At 33.2% G+C, this 16,169-nt stretch overlaps 1 protein-coding gene across 2 annotated transcripts in view; it reads right to left on the bottom strand.

Annotated features, from left to right (window-relative positions):
- Positions 1–16,169, bottom strand: part of prtp (thioredoxin domain-containing protein pretaporter) — a 150,764-nt gene that overhangs the window by 89,015 nt on the left and 45,580 nt on the right. For both annotated transcript variants that reach the window (XM_090373271.1, XM_090373270.1), the window contains exons 3-4: positions 10,356–10,414; positions 1,372–1,477 (exon numbers count right to left, since the gene is read on the bottom strand). In XM_090373271.1, coding sequence (XP_090229397.1) covers positions 1,372–1,477; positions 10,356–10,414 — 165 coding nt within the window. The remainder of the gene's footprint in view (positions 1–1,371; positions 1,478–10,355; positions 10,415–16,169) is intronic.

Raw genomic sequence — 16,169 nt, 5'->3', positions numbered from 1 at the left:
AATGGTCTCCACAAATTTCCATCACTCACTTATTCTAGATCTTTCTGCAAACTTATACAATGTGCATATGTACTATATACACTCACTCCCCGATTTATGTAAGGGTTGCATTCCACAGAACTCTAAATTAGTCGGAATTTCCCTAAATATTTATGCAGCACTCACAAATTTGATTGAAGCAAAAAAAGAAATGTTCAATGAACATGTAAACAGAATTATTTATTCAATTTTTTTATCTCATGCACAGGAAAAATACAAGTGTACAAAATTACAAAAATTTCAAAATTATAAAATTACAAAAAGAGAGCAGACAGGCATAACGTCAGCAAGTTTCACCTTTCAAGCATCGTTGCCAGAATTAACTCTCCAGCTGATAAGCACACCACTGCAGAAGTTGAGGGCTGTGGAGATTTAGAAGGGATTTTTTCCAACACGACACAATTTCTCTGCATTTGCAGAATCAGCACTGGCGACTTTACTGCATACTTTAATGTTTTGGAAACCAGCGCAATGCTTGAGCCTATTAACCACTCATTGCTTGCCACGGGATTTGCCGTACTTATTCTTAATGTCTTCATAAATACTTCTTGCTTTTGCTTGAATGGCAATTGGACTCAGGGGCACTTTCTTTAATCTGATTTTCCATCCATATTATTAATAGCTTTTCCATCTTCAATATAGCATCTGACGCTGTTTTGTGATCACTGTTGATCTAAATGCATTGATCCTTTAACATGTTCGTTTATATGCACAATGTCCCTTAAAATAGTATTCACTGTTGAAGCAACGAGACCTCATTCCATGCAATAGATGACAAACTTTGTCCTGCTTTGTACTTCTTAATTAATCATCTTCATTTCTAAATCAATTTTGTTTCTTTTCTTAACACTGCCAGCACTTGCACTTTCTGTTGGTCTTTTTCCCTTCACCATTGTAATAGGAATGAAGAGAAAATTCTGAAAATTTGTTTTTTATATGATTGAAGATTTCAGTGAAGGGGAACTCATTTCACCATAATACCGTAACGTAAAAACCACAGAATTCCAGTTATCGGTATTATCACAAATGCAATAAGATAGAGTTTACTACCCGTTTATAATAGGTTGCGCTAACAGAAAATCCCAGTTGGCACTTGGAAATCTCTTAATAGTGGACCAATGGTGTATCACAGAATTCTGCTCACATTTTCTTGCTTACCCCATCTGAACCACACCATGTACTTGGGTTGATCAAAAACAAAACATGCAATAAAATTACTGCTATACATGACAGACATTTGAAAAATTTAACCATTTTTATATATTTATAATTTCTAAGTGTTTGGATGTGAAATAGATAATTAATTAACCAAAAAAAAAAAAAAACCCTTACCTCTGCAACATTTAGATTTGTAGAAATAAAATCTTCTAATGATATAAGATCTCTAGGTCCTTTATATTTTACTCCTTCTTTGGAACCATATTTGAAAAACTTCATCCTAAACCATAAGGATGAAATGAAATTGAATATAATATGTCATGTAATTAGGGTTGCCAGATGTCCGGTTTTTACCCAGACAGTCTGGCATTTGAAGTTACTGTCCAGTAAACAAATTGAGCAAATAATTTTCTAATTAATTATAAAATTATTTTTCTATACATCTGTTAGTTTAACTGAAGTTTCTGAATTAATTATATTCAGTTTTCATTATAATTGTTTTCTAGAGTTTTAAAATTTGCAATTATTGTTGCTGTTTAAGTAGAATTGTATTCTTTAACACATTCACTGTTTTATATTTGCGTGGGTCATCCCTATGTTGGAGCACTTCTCTAGGTGCTGGAACAAGTAGGCAGTGCTTTTTAGTAAATGGATTTCATCTGTCAAGAGTGACTGCTCCAAGTAATACTGGCATACCTGTTTTTTGTAACATTCTAACATCAACTGATGCACATGAACAAGATTCAGCATCTGCATCATCTATGTCGGTATCAGATGACATATTACAAAAGAGCTGATTCGATGTCATCAGCTTCAACATACTGCCCATCCCTGTTCCTTTTCAATTCTGATGTCCCAGGCTGTGGATCCATTATAACCCTCCTTTAGAATAAAATTTTATAGAAAAACTCTTTTTACACAAATTTTATCAGTTGGTGCATACTAAGGATAATGATGTTTTTTTTCATAAACTAAAGAATTAAAATTCAACAAGCATAATCTTCAAAAACTTTTACCTTTTCTTTTTTTTGTAGAAAATACTAAATGAGATAAAATAACTTCAACATAAGCAAAGAAAAAATACTAAACTAGATAAAATAACTTCAACATAAGCAAAGAACATATGAAACTGAACGGAGTAAACAGCTTTTATAATGCTCTCTAGAAAGTGCAATGAAACTAAGCAAAATCACAGCCATAATGCAACAGCCCATGGCAGTGTGCTGATATCACTCAGTTGTTCATTTCACATGTCTTTCCTTTTACAGTGCTCATTTATTGACTGTAATTTAATGGATGCATATCTGCATTGAGGCATGAAAACTGCAGTTTGTTTGGACGCAAGTTTGTGTTAACCTTTATTATTCTCTTTTAACCAGTACAATAAAGTTTCAATTGTTTCAATGAAATTTCAGTTTCTATGGGCAGATGAACATTAGTTTCTAAATCTATAAAAAGTAACTTTGTGAATCTTTAGTATTTTTATTGAAATCATCAGAAAATCTATCTAGTTTGAAGTAATTGATGTGAATGTGTGAAATCAGAAGCTTTAGATAAATGAAACCAGAAGCTGTTCGGTTTTTCTGGGGTGGTCATCTGACAACCCTACATGTAATATCAACATATCAAATAAATAGTATAACAAATAAGCATATTTAGTCTCCTTTTGGACTAACACAATTCAAACTGTACATATTAATAGTGCATAATGTGGAATGGAGTATACTGTTTATGCTTAAAGAAATGGTACACAATGCAATATGCTGTACTACTCCTACTAAATATCAATTTCAAATAAAATATATCAGTGCTAAAAGGAACTAAAATGGTTTAACTTTAAAAGCTGTGTTCATAAACCGAAATACAAATTAATTTTTAAGGCTTTTTTTTTTTACATACAAAAAAAAAAAAAAAAAAGTTTGAAGTCTGTACAAGGTGTTGTTATTTTGGTTTTTAGGAGCATTAGCAACTAAGGCCATATTGCTCCGGGGATATGCGGTGGTCATTCCCTGACCTTTCCGCATCCTCCGTATTTGGTGGTCACAGGCTCAAACCCCGGTCTAATCAAGAAGCGTGTGCTACGCACTGCTGCTCCTGCCCACCTGGCTACGGAGGCACCTCTGTACAAGTCTAAAGCTAACTAATGATCATTATGCTATAATGAAACTACCAAAACACCTTTTTTCTTAATTAATGATCAAAAATAAATAATAATACAGAAACTGAACAAAAATTACTTACTCATATAAAATAATATTCTCAACCACTCACAGCATGTGACGATATTAAATGTTCCTATTATCTGAAATAGGAAAGTAAGCTCAATGTGTTTATTCCTTTAGCCAGTGAGTTGTCAATTACTAGAATAAGCGAAGGGCCAATATTTTGGGAAATTCAAAGCTCAACTAGATCAATAGAATCTACTGGAGAGATGGTTTTTTTCTTTGCTTTCATGGCAAAAGCCTACGATTCAAACTTGAATTTAAAAATAAGAAAAAATTTTGGGAATTATAAAATAACTTCACATATCACATAGTAATTCAATTATAAGTTTTATGAAACAAACTTTACCTCATAACAAAAAATGTTTTAAAATATTTTATTCTTATTTGTTTCATATTCCATAAATACTTCATTCTCTTAAGTATGATGTCATTTCTTTCCGTTAAAACTTCTTCCTACAAAATTCCATCTAGAAGAAATTTTCTTAAAGTTTTTCTTTGCCAATTAAAATTTATTTTCTGTTAAATTTAATACTGGGCCTAATTTAAGTATAGCTGGAACTTTTTTTTTTTTATCAAATATAAAAAAACCCAGACTATGTATAAGTATAGTGTGAAAGCATCAATAATAGGAGCTTACCCCCTAAGCGCTTTATAAAAACCCAGCTTATTTGTCTTATGACATCACGATCAAATTAGTACATAGAATAATTTATGTTTTTTCATAATATTTTTTGAGTAATAAAAAACTTGGAGGACATTTACCTTTTTGTTTGACTTCAAATCCTTTTTATGAATTATTGAAAATTCTGTTGTTACACCAGCATGCTTTGTTGCTTGCTTGATTGGTATATGCAGTTTACCATTTAATGCTTCAATACTGAGGTATTCAATATACTTTTCTTGGATATGTACCAAATTTCCTCTTATTCTCTTTGACACAGATGCCAGTTTATTCATCTGTATATTTAAATGATGTCAATTGCTTCTGTACAACCATGTGCACATAGCAATGCATACAACCAGAAGTTTAAATCTCATGCTATGATATGACTCCTCCTATTAAACAAATGGAATATTCCTGCCATATTGCCAGCAAGGCAGTTAACTAAAGTGGCATGTAATAATCACCTGTGTAACTTTTCAATTGATAATGTGTAACCTCCCCTCCTTTAGCATGAATCACTTTATGAATTATTGTTGGTAGATATTCAACTAGATCCCTTAAGCAGCTTATATCAATATTAGTCCATTTTGAAAACAATCGAACCATTAATTCATTTAGGTTTCATGAATGCCATTATGATTTCACTTTCTGTTCAAGATAGCCCCATATTCCCCTTAGAGGATTTAAATCTAGTGAATGGCTAGCCAATTTAAATGCCCTATTGTTCCCTAGTGTTCCTTGTGCCAGTTTAAAGCAGTAGAGGCCCAGTGAACCAGACAGTTGTCATCCTGGAAATACAGGCATATCACAATCATGGTGTTCCATAAAATGTTCAGCAGAAGGCACAATCTGATCATCCAAATATTTATACAGTCAGCCTGACTCATGCTGGTTGGTATTTCAAGTAGGAGACCCACTTCATGATAGTTAAAACATACCTAAAGCATCACCGACCCACCATAAACTTATGTGACACCTTGCACACAATCTGGATGCGTGCATGATGAAAAATTAATAAAGTGAACTCTATTGGCTGGGCTGTATACTATCATTAGAGTACATACAATTTGGATTCATCATACCATATTACAGATTTCAAATCATTGACAGTCCAGTTATGCCTTTTAGCCTAGAGGCATAAACGCATAACTAGACTATCAATGGATATATTAGCCAGGCTTTTTTTTATGCACAGCTATTAACATTTGTCATTTTTGGAGAGCCTACTAGATACCCATGTTATATAATTCTCTTCAACATGTTCTCTCAGAAATCAGCTGTAAGGTGTTTGTTAAAAGTTTTCAAAAGTTCTTGACTAGCTTGAAATCATTTTTCATTTACTAAACACTATATTCGTCGATAATTACAATCATTTAGTAGTGATTTCTGATCCAATTCTTCTGCTGATTTCTGTATGATTTTGACTTGCAGCATTCCTTAAATTCTTATTACTATTTTTTCTGAACACCAGCAAATTCAGCTTCCACATGATGCCCTTTAGACTTGCCAAATGCTATCACTACTTTTTGCTACTCACTAACATCTTTTCTGTGCCCCATCTTTCATGGTGGAAACTCTTGCTTCTTCAGTCACAACTGATATACTGTGCAAATAGAGAAAAGAGGTTAACTTAATACTCTAATTACGGTAGGAAACAAGCATAGAAGATACACATTTTCAATCTATTATACCCATAGTATAGCATAGAAACAGTCCTAATTTGTCATTGTCAGGAGTTAAAAATCTTATAAATATAGGAGTTAAAAAGCTTTTAAAGTCTTTTCTGAAAATTGCAGAGGAAGAAAGTTTTTCCAAGGATGACATTTGCAATGTAGATGAAACTGGTTTTAATTGGAAGTCCCTCTCTCTTAAATCACTCACATCATGATGCAAAATGGCTGCTCCTGGTTTCAAAGCTAACAAATAGTAAGTTACAGTTATGGTGTGTGCAAATGCAAGTAAATAGCATATTTTACCATTGTTGGTGATTGTAAAATGCAAGAATCCAAGATTCTTTAAAGGTGTAACTCGCCTACCAGTATGATGTAAAGCACAGAAAAATGCTTGGATGAATTCCAACATTTTTTTGGATTGGTTTAGCCAAGATTTTATTCCAAGTGTGAAGAGGTATTGAGAAAATGAGGGTAAAGCTGTTAAAGTTTTGCTTATTATCAAAAATGCACCATCCCACCCTCCTCTTAAAAAACTGAATTCAATTGATGAGAATTTCATTGTCAGGTTTTAAACCACCAAATATTACAGCTCTTCTGCAGCCAATGGATCAAGGTGTAAAAAACTAAAAAATATGTATAAAAAACAAGTCTTGCATCGCTTGCTGCTATCAGGAGATGAAGAAAGCATGGAGAAGGAAGCATGGTTGAGTTTTCAAAGAAGCTCAACATTAAGGATTGTTGCTACATGTTAGCAGATGCCTGGAACATGTTGGAGGTAAATCTCAAAAAGGAATGGCATGAACTTTGAGGTGCTGCCAAAGAGACGGTCACACACGCGCAAGATTTGAATGAAGATTTAGGTGAGATTGTAACTTTATTTAAAGGGACTTCCGAGTGTGGGTAAGATGATGATGCAGAGGCATGGTTAAACAACAATGCTGATGATTATGGTTATTATATTTTAACTGAAGAAATTGTTGCATTAGTCCAGGATGAAGAAGGTGCTGACTTTAACCAAGGTGATTCTAATGATAAAGAAGAAGAGGAAATGGGGAGTGGGCCAACTCCAACTCACGCAGAAGCCTTCACTATGCTATAAACTGCAATGGTGGCATGAGCAAGTCTAAATGCAGTTCTATGGAGACACTGCTATTAGAGAGGATGAGAGACCTTGTCACAAAAAAAGACAATCTCGTATGGTTCAAAGAAAAATTCAAGATTACATATTTTAAAAAATAAACTTTCCCAAGATTTATGAAATTATGATGTGTGAAATTACTTGAGTTTGTTTATTTTGTTTTAAAAAAAAAAGTGTGATTTATAGTTGAAACCAGGAAAAACAATTAGGTAAGTTCAAAATAAATATAATATACATTGTTTTTTCAAAATGTTTTGATTTATTTACAAACCATTTCCTAAATCAATTATTTTTTATAATACTTCATATTTAAATACAGTAGTAATAACCGTGCATACAATAATTTAATTGTAGGCCTAATTACACATTGTTTCATATAAACTGGGAATTCTTATGTACATTTGATTATCCGAACTATGATTAACTGAACCAACTTTGGTCCCAATTAGTTCGGATAACCGACGTTCTACTGTATTTATAAATGCAAAACATATAATTTCCAGTAAATAGAATATTTATAAGGAATTTAAACACAGATACAATAAATTGTAGGGTGTTATTATTTTTTAATTAAAAAGAATGATATAATACAATGATTAAAAGGAAAAATATTTAAAAAATAAGGATAATATTACATCATTATCAATAATGATAAATTTATAAATTTATTTTTTATTAGTTTAAATAATACATAAAACCTAATAAAAGAAAGTAAATTATCCTAAACTATAAAAACAGATTATAAAATTCATTTTTAATACTGATTTTGCTAAAAAAGATATCAATATTGTTTTCATTAAAAAATGCTGTGGTTCTATTAATATATTCAAATTTGAGATTATCTGTTCTAAATTCAGTGATATGAAATAAATTATTCCCTCAAAGACCTAGGTGGACAGTTAAAATTAATATAAGATAGGAGCATTGGAGCATCAATTTTGCTTTGAAGTATAGTGTAGTAGATTACAATCAAGGATGTTTCTTTTATCTTTCAAGGTGGGGAGACTTGAAAATTTTACACTAATCTTTATAACTGTAGAAATCAGTGGCATAGCCAGGGTAGGGTCAGCAGGTACATTGTACCCCCCTGATGCCAAAACCTGTTATTGTGGTGCCTTTTAGCATTAGGCACCTTTTTTTGTGAATGTACCTACTGACAAAGAATCCTGGTTACACCACTGGTACAAATAAAAGTCTAGATCTGATTTATAACCTAAATACCCGATGAGAGATTTTTTTGTACCTGTTCTAACATATTTATATTATTTTTCCCAAAGGGGATCCACGCCTATGTTGCATACTACAGAATTGGTCGAACGAATGAAATATAAGCCATATTTGGGGCATTACCATTAGTAGAGGCATATGATGCAAGAAAGCAAGCTTATACAGCATCAGCCAAAAATAAAATTACCAGTATACTGGTAAATACTCTAAAATCATCGGCAAGACGAGATATAACAAAATGCTTTTTTTGATAGCCAGGACCATCACCTTATAAGACACAGTGATTTTTTGAGATAGATTTCCAGAAAAAGAGTGTTTTATATGGTGGGAAATACAGTACTTTATTTCTTAATTACTTTAATTACCTTCTTTATTTCTTTATTTTTAAATTTTTGTATTTGGAAAATAACTCTTTTCTGCAAAATGTTTTAGTTTCCAATCCATATTTCTGTTTGTTGAGATTATATTTGGTCTGAAAATTCTTATTTAAATCTTTTTTCAAGCTTAGATTTTACTTATCAAATAAATGGGCTTTTTCCTTTTGAAATGCCCTGGTCTTAATAATATATCATAGCTGAAATCTTGACTGATTTTTTTAATATACATGACTACAGAATTTTCCTTATTTTTGCTTGCTTGCTTCCATCCTGTCTTGTCTCCTGGTCATGTCCTACTGAACATATCACCTAGTGCCACCTTTATCAGTCCTTGCCCATGCACTGGTGTGGGTGTCTGTTGATCCCTGCTTTCTTCTAGGGGTGGGATTTGGGGATGTCTTATTCCTTCATCCTCTCTCTCTCTCTCTCTCTCTCTCTCTCTCTCTCTCTCTCTCTTCTCTTTAACCTAATGCTTTCTTTCACAAATTTGCAGGAAAACAAATATTTCCTTAATAATTCCCTAATCTCCATGTTCCCAACCCTGAAAATCTGAGGAAGGAGGATGTTTTTTCTTCTTCCCCATTCTTCTGCTTACTTTTCCTTTTCCAGTTCTGCTGACCCCTTATCTGGGAGAAGCAAATATTGAAGGGACCCTTTACTCACATCAGTTTACTTTGCTCTTCCTCTCTCTTTTTTTTTTCTTTATTCAAGCTAATTTTCAACTGCTAAATGACCAGTTGAACAACACATTAATACACACCATATTCCAACAATTGACACCATTCATGACTGGCTTAGCAATCTACTGCTTCATTATAGGATCTATTTAATAGATATGAAGGAAACTTCTGGTACTACAAGGATAGCAAAAACAATACAGCACACAATAGTAAAAAAAAAAAAAAAAAAAAACAGACTTTCCATCTACCTGGCTGTACTCAGTTTTTTTCTGTTACAAAAATTTCTAGTACAAAGGCTATGAAAGAGAGCCAATTTCCATTTCCCCATCTCTATCCAAACCTCTCCAGAGTTATACTCCTTCCCTTCCCTTTTTCCCAAATTCACTATCGGGAAAGTGTTTTCGCAATTATTAATTAACAGAAATTCTGTTCCTAGTCAATTAAGCAATTAAACAATGGAGGGAACTGAATATTTCTATGCTGATATGTCAGCTATATTTGATACTGTAAATATCATCCATTTTAGTGAATCTTCTATATCATTTTTATGGCATTATTTCCCACATACTCTGCTTTAATTTAAACATCCCTTTTAAATTGGAGTTCAATTCAATTCATAATTAAAACACTGTTTTGTGTTGGAATTCTTTAATTAAGCAATCTGTCAATCACTTTTTTTTTTTTTTTTTTTTTATTATTTCACTCACCCTCCTCTCTTCGCTCTCAAAAAAAAATTCTTTTCCTCTATGATGATGTAAACTGATTGGCCATTTCTACCTCAAAAAGCCAGGGATGACAATCCTATTATTAATTCTTCACTTGAAGAACACAACTTTTATTTTTTCTAAACAGATCAACCTCATTATTAATCCAAGTCAGTTCACTTAATCATCATAAAGAAAAGTAATTGCTTTCTCAGAGCAAGTTTTTAATGCTAAAGCCAAACTATTTAAAATGAATTGGCCTTATCACTAAAATATATTAATTATACTAAGTTTACATAAACCTTAGTATAATTAATTAATCGTATTAAGGCAAAAACAGATCTATAGTTTTATCAACTAAATATTTGGGATCTAATACTAGCTTTTGATATCAATGATTTTTTTTTTTGTATCTATCCTTTTATTTTAAAGAAGTTTACTTGTAATCTGCGGTGGGCAAAAATTCTTACGTTGGATATCCACTAATTCCTTGTTCAGTACATAAAGTCGTATCAGTTGTGCAATCCACCTGGGAAAATAAATCAAAAATTTATAAAATACTAAAAGAAAAAATTATTCTAACTTCTCAGTTTATAATAAAAGTACTATAATATAATGTTTATAGCAAACAAAACTAATGTAAAGCTGTTAAAATAACATCCAGTTCTATTAGCATTAGCATATAATGTAAGAAGCAAGCTTACAACAGCATCAGCAAAAAAAAAAAAAAAAAAAAAAAAACACATTTCACCTATCTATTCCTATCTATAAGACTGCAAATTACAGAGGTTCAGCTGTAGCGGCACATGCCTGCCTGGGAAACTAGACATGGCATTATTGCTAAAGATGCTGTGATCGTGGATAAGGTGCATGGCTTTTGGAACCAGAAATGGCTGGAGAGTTTAAGAATATGTTCATCCGAGCACTACAGTCTTAATAGGGATAAGGGATGTCACATTCTTTGAAGCCCTTATCCTACGAAGAGACGAACAGTTTAGAATGGCCCGTCCACTTTCCGGTTCCAATGCACAAGAAGGGAACTGTGCGCAGATGCCATAGTTAATGTCACAGACCTGCTGAGATGTATGTGGTACATATAGATTGTCGGTCATCCTGCAACCACTATAGCTGATGAAGGTGGTCACTGCTGCCGAAAGCTCCTGTGTTAGTGGTTCTAGTGATTTTAAATAACTTTTATCGCTTTTAATTTTATATATTTTATTGTATTTTATTTTTGTTATACAACATTTATTTTATTTTGTTTTAATATTTTAATATACAGTTATACGATCAGTAAGCATGTATTTTATTTTATTTTATATTGTCATAATAAAGATGTTTTACAGATTTGAGTCAGTGTTATTTAGTAGCATTACAGATGAATTACTATCTATTCCCTTCAATAGTTTGTCTAATTCTTTCTTGAATTTATTTAAGCTAATAGCTTCCACAACGACAGATGGAAGTTTGTTCCAACAATCAGCCACTCGCTGGATAAAGGCAAACTTCCACACATCTATTCTTCAACCATCCTTCCTCAATTTCAATTTATTTATTTCTTTTTTTATGTAAACCCCAAACATGAGAGGTATTAGAATCTATAGTACTTAGTACCATGCTTGGGTTGGAGGTTGAGAAGATGAAAGCCCCCTCATGTGCTTAGTCTGAGTGAGAAGAATCACTCTTGATCACTGCCTCTAAGATTTTTCCTACCACTGAAGTCAGACTAACCAGTCTGTAGTTACCAGCTACACTCTTAGAATCACTTTTATGTATTGATAATACATTGGCACTTCTGCAATCCGGAGGAATATCCCTCTGGATTGCAGAAGAATTACAGACCAGTTAGTTTAACTTCTGTTCCGAGTAAAATAATGGAGTCACTGGTTAAAGATGCATTTTGGCATCATCCAGACCAGACTGCAGCAATAATTCAGACACAGCATGAGTTTAAGGGAAGGTCTTGTCTGACAAATTTGATTGGATACTATGATGTGGTTACAAAGGAACTGGATGCAAAAAATAATTTTGATATCATACACTTGGATTTCAGGAAAGCTTTTGACACAGTTGCACATGGAAGAATACTGTACAAATTGGAGCAGAATGGTATTAAGGGTAGGTTGCTAGAATGGATAAAAGGCTAGGTTGCTTGCTACTAGGGCTTGCATAAAACCGAGAAATTTCAAAGCCGAGTTTAAGAGAAATTTACTCTTAAAATCGGTTTTAAAACCGGTTTTCTCAGACTTAGGGAAAATAATTAAAAGCTTATAACACAGGTATTTATTTTATCTTGGGTAGATTGTACAAATCGTAATCAAATCTTTTAAACAAAATCTATTACCTTTTATAGTAAAAAAAAAATAAAAAAATTAAAATGTTCCAAAAAAATAACCGGCTTGAGATTATACAAAATTACAAATTGTATTCAAATCCTTTGAATAAAAACTATCTTCTCGTATAGTAAACAAAAAAAATAATAAGCCCTATAATAATAATAATAAATAAATAAAAATAATGTGAAAAAAACAGCTTGGGGAAATTACTTTACTAATTATTGCTCAGCTTTTTTCTGAAAATGATCCTTTGAAAAACACAGTATATTAAGCATTTTTCCTGATAGACTTGACCTTATTTTTGTGTTAAAGAGACCAGTGATCTAAAACACTCTCTCAGATTGGATACTTCTTGGTTTAATGGTCAGTAGTGCCCTATAAACTTTCTCCAGCTTTTAACTTCTACTGCTAGTTGCCTCCAAAATTTTAAATTCTTTGCTGATTTCCAATTCACTCGGATATTTTGAAGGCTCTTCAGTTAATATCTTTATTACACTATCATACTCTCGCATGAGTGTATCTCCAACATTGGAACTAGACGAGTCTTTGTTTTCTTCTAAAAGAACAGTTCATTTATTTTCAGTTTCTTCATTCAATGCTAAGACTCCTTCGGAATGTTTTGCAAATAATCTCTGATAAACCTCTTCAGCATGCTTTTTCAAAACTTGCTTACTTGGAAAATCAAAAGTTCTGGAACCTGAATCTTCTTTCCTAAACTTTTAGCTCAGCAAAGCCACAGTTTGGCAATTTCGTCTTGCATTGTAACACTGCAAAAGGCTTTTGTGAAACTTTAAAGCAAATGGGTTTTCTGCTGCATCAAGCTTAGCAAGTAGAAATTCTATTGAAGACTGCTTTAAGTAAGTCTGTATCTTCTGAGGTTATAGCCTTCAGAATCATTTCAACTGGTCGTTAAGTTTCACATAGCAATTCAAGTATTTTCCAGTCATTGTCAGACACAGCTTCAGTTGACAGTACTGCACATAGAGCATTTGGAATGCAATTTTTCAATTTCAAAAATCTCTCGATCATATAGAATTTGCTATCCCATCTAGTCTTGCAATCTAATATAAGTTTATATTCTTTTCCATTAAATTTTGTAATATGTCAGTTTTGGTAGGCAATTTTCGAAAAAGCTTGCAAAATTTTCTGACTTTGTTAATAGTTTGTGCAAATTGGCCATTGGATTGAAGAAATAAATGAGCTCATCGGTAAAGTCGGTTTGATAAAGCATGCCTTGCTGTCTTTCTTCAACTTCATCATCACTACTTTCTTCATTATTTTCATTTTCTTCATTGTCTTTGGGAGACTCAGGGACTGTGGCACCATAATTGATTGATTTTTCATAAAGTACATCTATAACTGACAGATGTATACAATGGGCCATACATTGTTGATGATTAGGCGTAATTTGCTTGCCAAATCATCATCATTGCTGCTCCATCGGTGGTGCAGGCAACAATATCCTCATCCAAGTTCAAACCAAATTCCTTCAAATGTCCATTCTCAATTTGCTCAGTTCTTCTGCTGTCAAGTGAACCATTAATCTCAATAAGACCTAACGACTAATGATTGTCTTTTGAATGCACATTTATATTCATATACCTTTTATTTTGTATAGACGTATATTCGTCTAGAGTCAATGAATACCGTGCACCCAAAACCAATGAATTTTTGAAATGCTGAATGAGTTCTTCTTTCTTAGTTTTATAATAATTCAGAACCATATTTTTAATTCCATTCACTGAGGATGGTGGTAATTTATCGTATTTATTTCTCTGAAGGTGAAGGCTTGATTGTATAAACTCACTCTTGGTAACTGAATTAAAAGAAAATCCATCTAAAGCAGCTAATTTTGAAATCTCTTCTTCCATAGATTTTTTTAACGATAAGTTTTCTAACGTTCTTACCATTTTTACGGGAAGTTCACTGTTATCTTGTTTAATGTTAATCTGATGCATTTTCTTTAAATGCAACATCAAAGATGGTGTAGATCCTCCAGACGACTTCATTATCCTCTGAAATTTCAAACATTGTGCTTCATCTTTCCTTTTTCGAGCAAAATAATTCCATACATTTGATTTCATCTTAGACATATTAAGAGTAATAAATATTAATTAGTAGTAATTTATATCATCGACAATTTAAAAAAATATATTGAAGACAACAAAGGCAAAATACTATGCGTCACTCCCGCAAGCACTGAATGAAGAGTCTAAACGAGGCAAGTTTCAAAATTTTCACAAAAGAAATTTTTTATTTATTTACTTGCAAATTTTTTTTAACTTAATTAAATCTATTGTATTTTCAAAAATTATGTAAAAGCTAAATTTGGTGAAGCTGCTTTTTGGAGAACATTTGATCGCAAATTTAATAGGAATAAAGAAGCAAGAAACTTTCTACAATTGAAATTTGATGCAATATTCAGCGAATCTGTTCTAGTGGGTAACCATCAATAAGGCGCGTTCCATAACTTGCCTGGCGAACAAGATAGATGGAACGGAGAAATGTTGAGCATTTTCTTTTACGCTATCGCTCCGACTCACTCAGTCGTAAATGAGTACACCTGCATCGTGCCATGATACAGGTGGGAAGATAAAAGGTACCCCTCCTAGATTTGGGCCACTTGCCCATGAGATTCGTACTTAAACATAAAATAAAAAACATGTTTAAAACATAAAGCAGTTGAACGATCCACACAAACGAACAAACAAAAGAAAATGTGCCTAACAAAAAACTATATAACTAAGAAAAGTAAGATAGGGCTAACTTACTAACTAAGAAAATATTCAAATCCGGTTTTAGAAGGTCGGTTTTGGTTTTAACTCAATATGAAAACCGATTTAACCGGTTTCATAAAACCGGTTTGCAAGCCCTAGTTGCTGCAATGGATAAAAGGGTGGTTGAGTGGGAGAAGGCAAAGGGTGGTAATCAATGGGTGCTGCTCTTCGTGGACTAATGTTATTGGTTGAGTTCCACAGGGTTCAGTGTTGGACCCACTGTTGTTTTGTATATTTATCAATGATACTGATGAAGGTATATCAGGCTTAGTGTTGAAGTTTGTAGATGATACAAAGGTTGGCATGGTTGTTAATGACAGTAATGGCAGTGTGCTACTGCAACAGGATCTAGAAAATCTGGGCAGATGGGCTAAGAAGTGGCAACTGAAGTTTAACATTAACAAATGCAAAGTACTGCATATGGGTAGAAGTAACCCCAGAGTAACGTACCAACTGTGTGGTACTACACTTAGGGTGGTAAAAAATGAAAAAGATCTGGGAGTAATTGTGAAGGCAGATATGAAGTTTTCTGAGCAATGCAGTCAGGCTGCAAGAGCAGGTCATGGGGTTTTGTCAATGATATACAGGAATTTTGCTAGCAGGGAAAAGGAAGTGATTATCCCTATGTATAAGGCAATGGTCAGGACACACCTTTAGTACTGCGTACAGGTCTGGAGGCCTCATTTTAGGAAGGATGTAGATTTGCTTGAGCGTGTACAGAAAAAGGCAACAAGACTGGTGAGGGGAATGAAGAAATCCTCTTACCAAGAGAGGCTTAAGTTCTGAAAATTGCAGCAGCTGGAGACTAGACACTTGCAAGGTGATCTGATTGAGGTGTATAAGGCCTTGAATGAGTTGAGCATGCTGAATTCTGATGGGATTCAGCATGCTCAACGTGCTCAGATTACGAACCTAGGGGGGGGCATAAATTCAAATTGAGGAAAGACAATTGTAGAATAGATATGCGGAAATTTTCCTTTAGCCAGTAGGTGGTTAATTGCTGGAACAAACTTCCGTCTGTCGTGGAAGTTGATAGCTTAAATAAATTTAAGGAGGAACTGGACAAACATTTAGGGGGAATGGGTGTGTGAATTTTTTTTTTTTTTGGCTGATGCTACATAAGCTCATACGCTTGCTTTCTTGCATCACATTCCTCTATTACTATATGAAA

Source organism: Mastigoproctus giganteus, chromosome 5 (assembly GCF_048544385.1).
Source record: "Mastigoproctus giganteus isolate SK-2022 chromosome 5, ASM4854438v1, whole genome shotgun sequence".
NCBI lineage: Eukaryota > Metazoa > Arthropoda > Arachnida > Uropygi > Thelyphonidae > Mastigoproctus > Mastigoproctus giganteus.
This window is presented reverse-complemented; position numbering and strand designations above follow the sequence as displayed.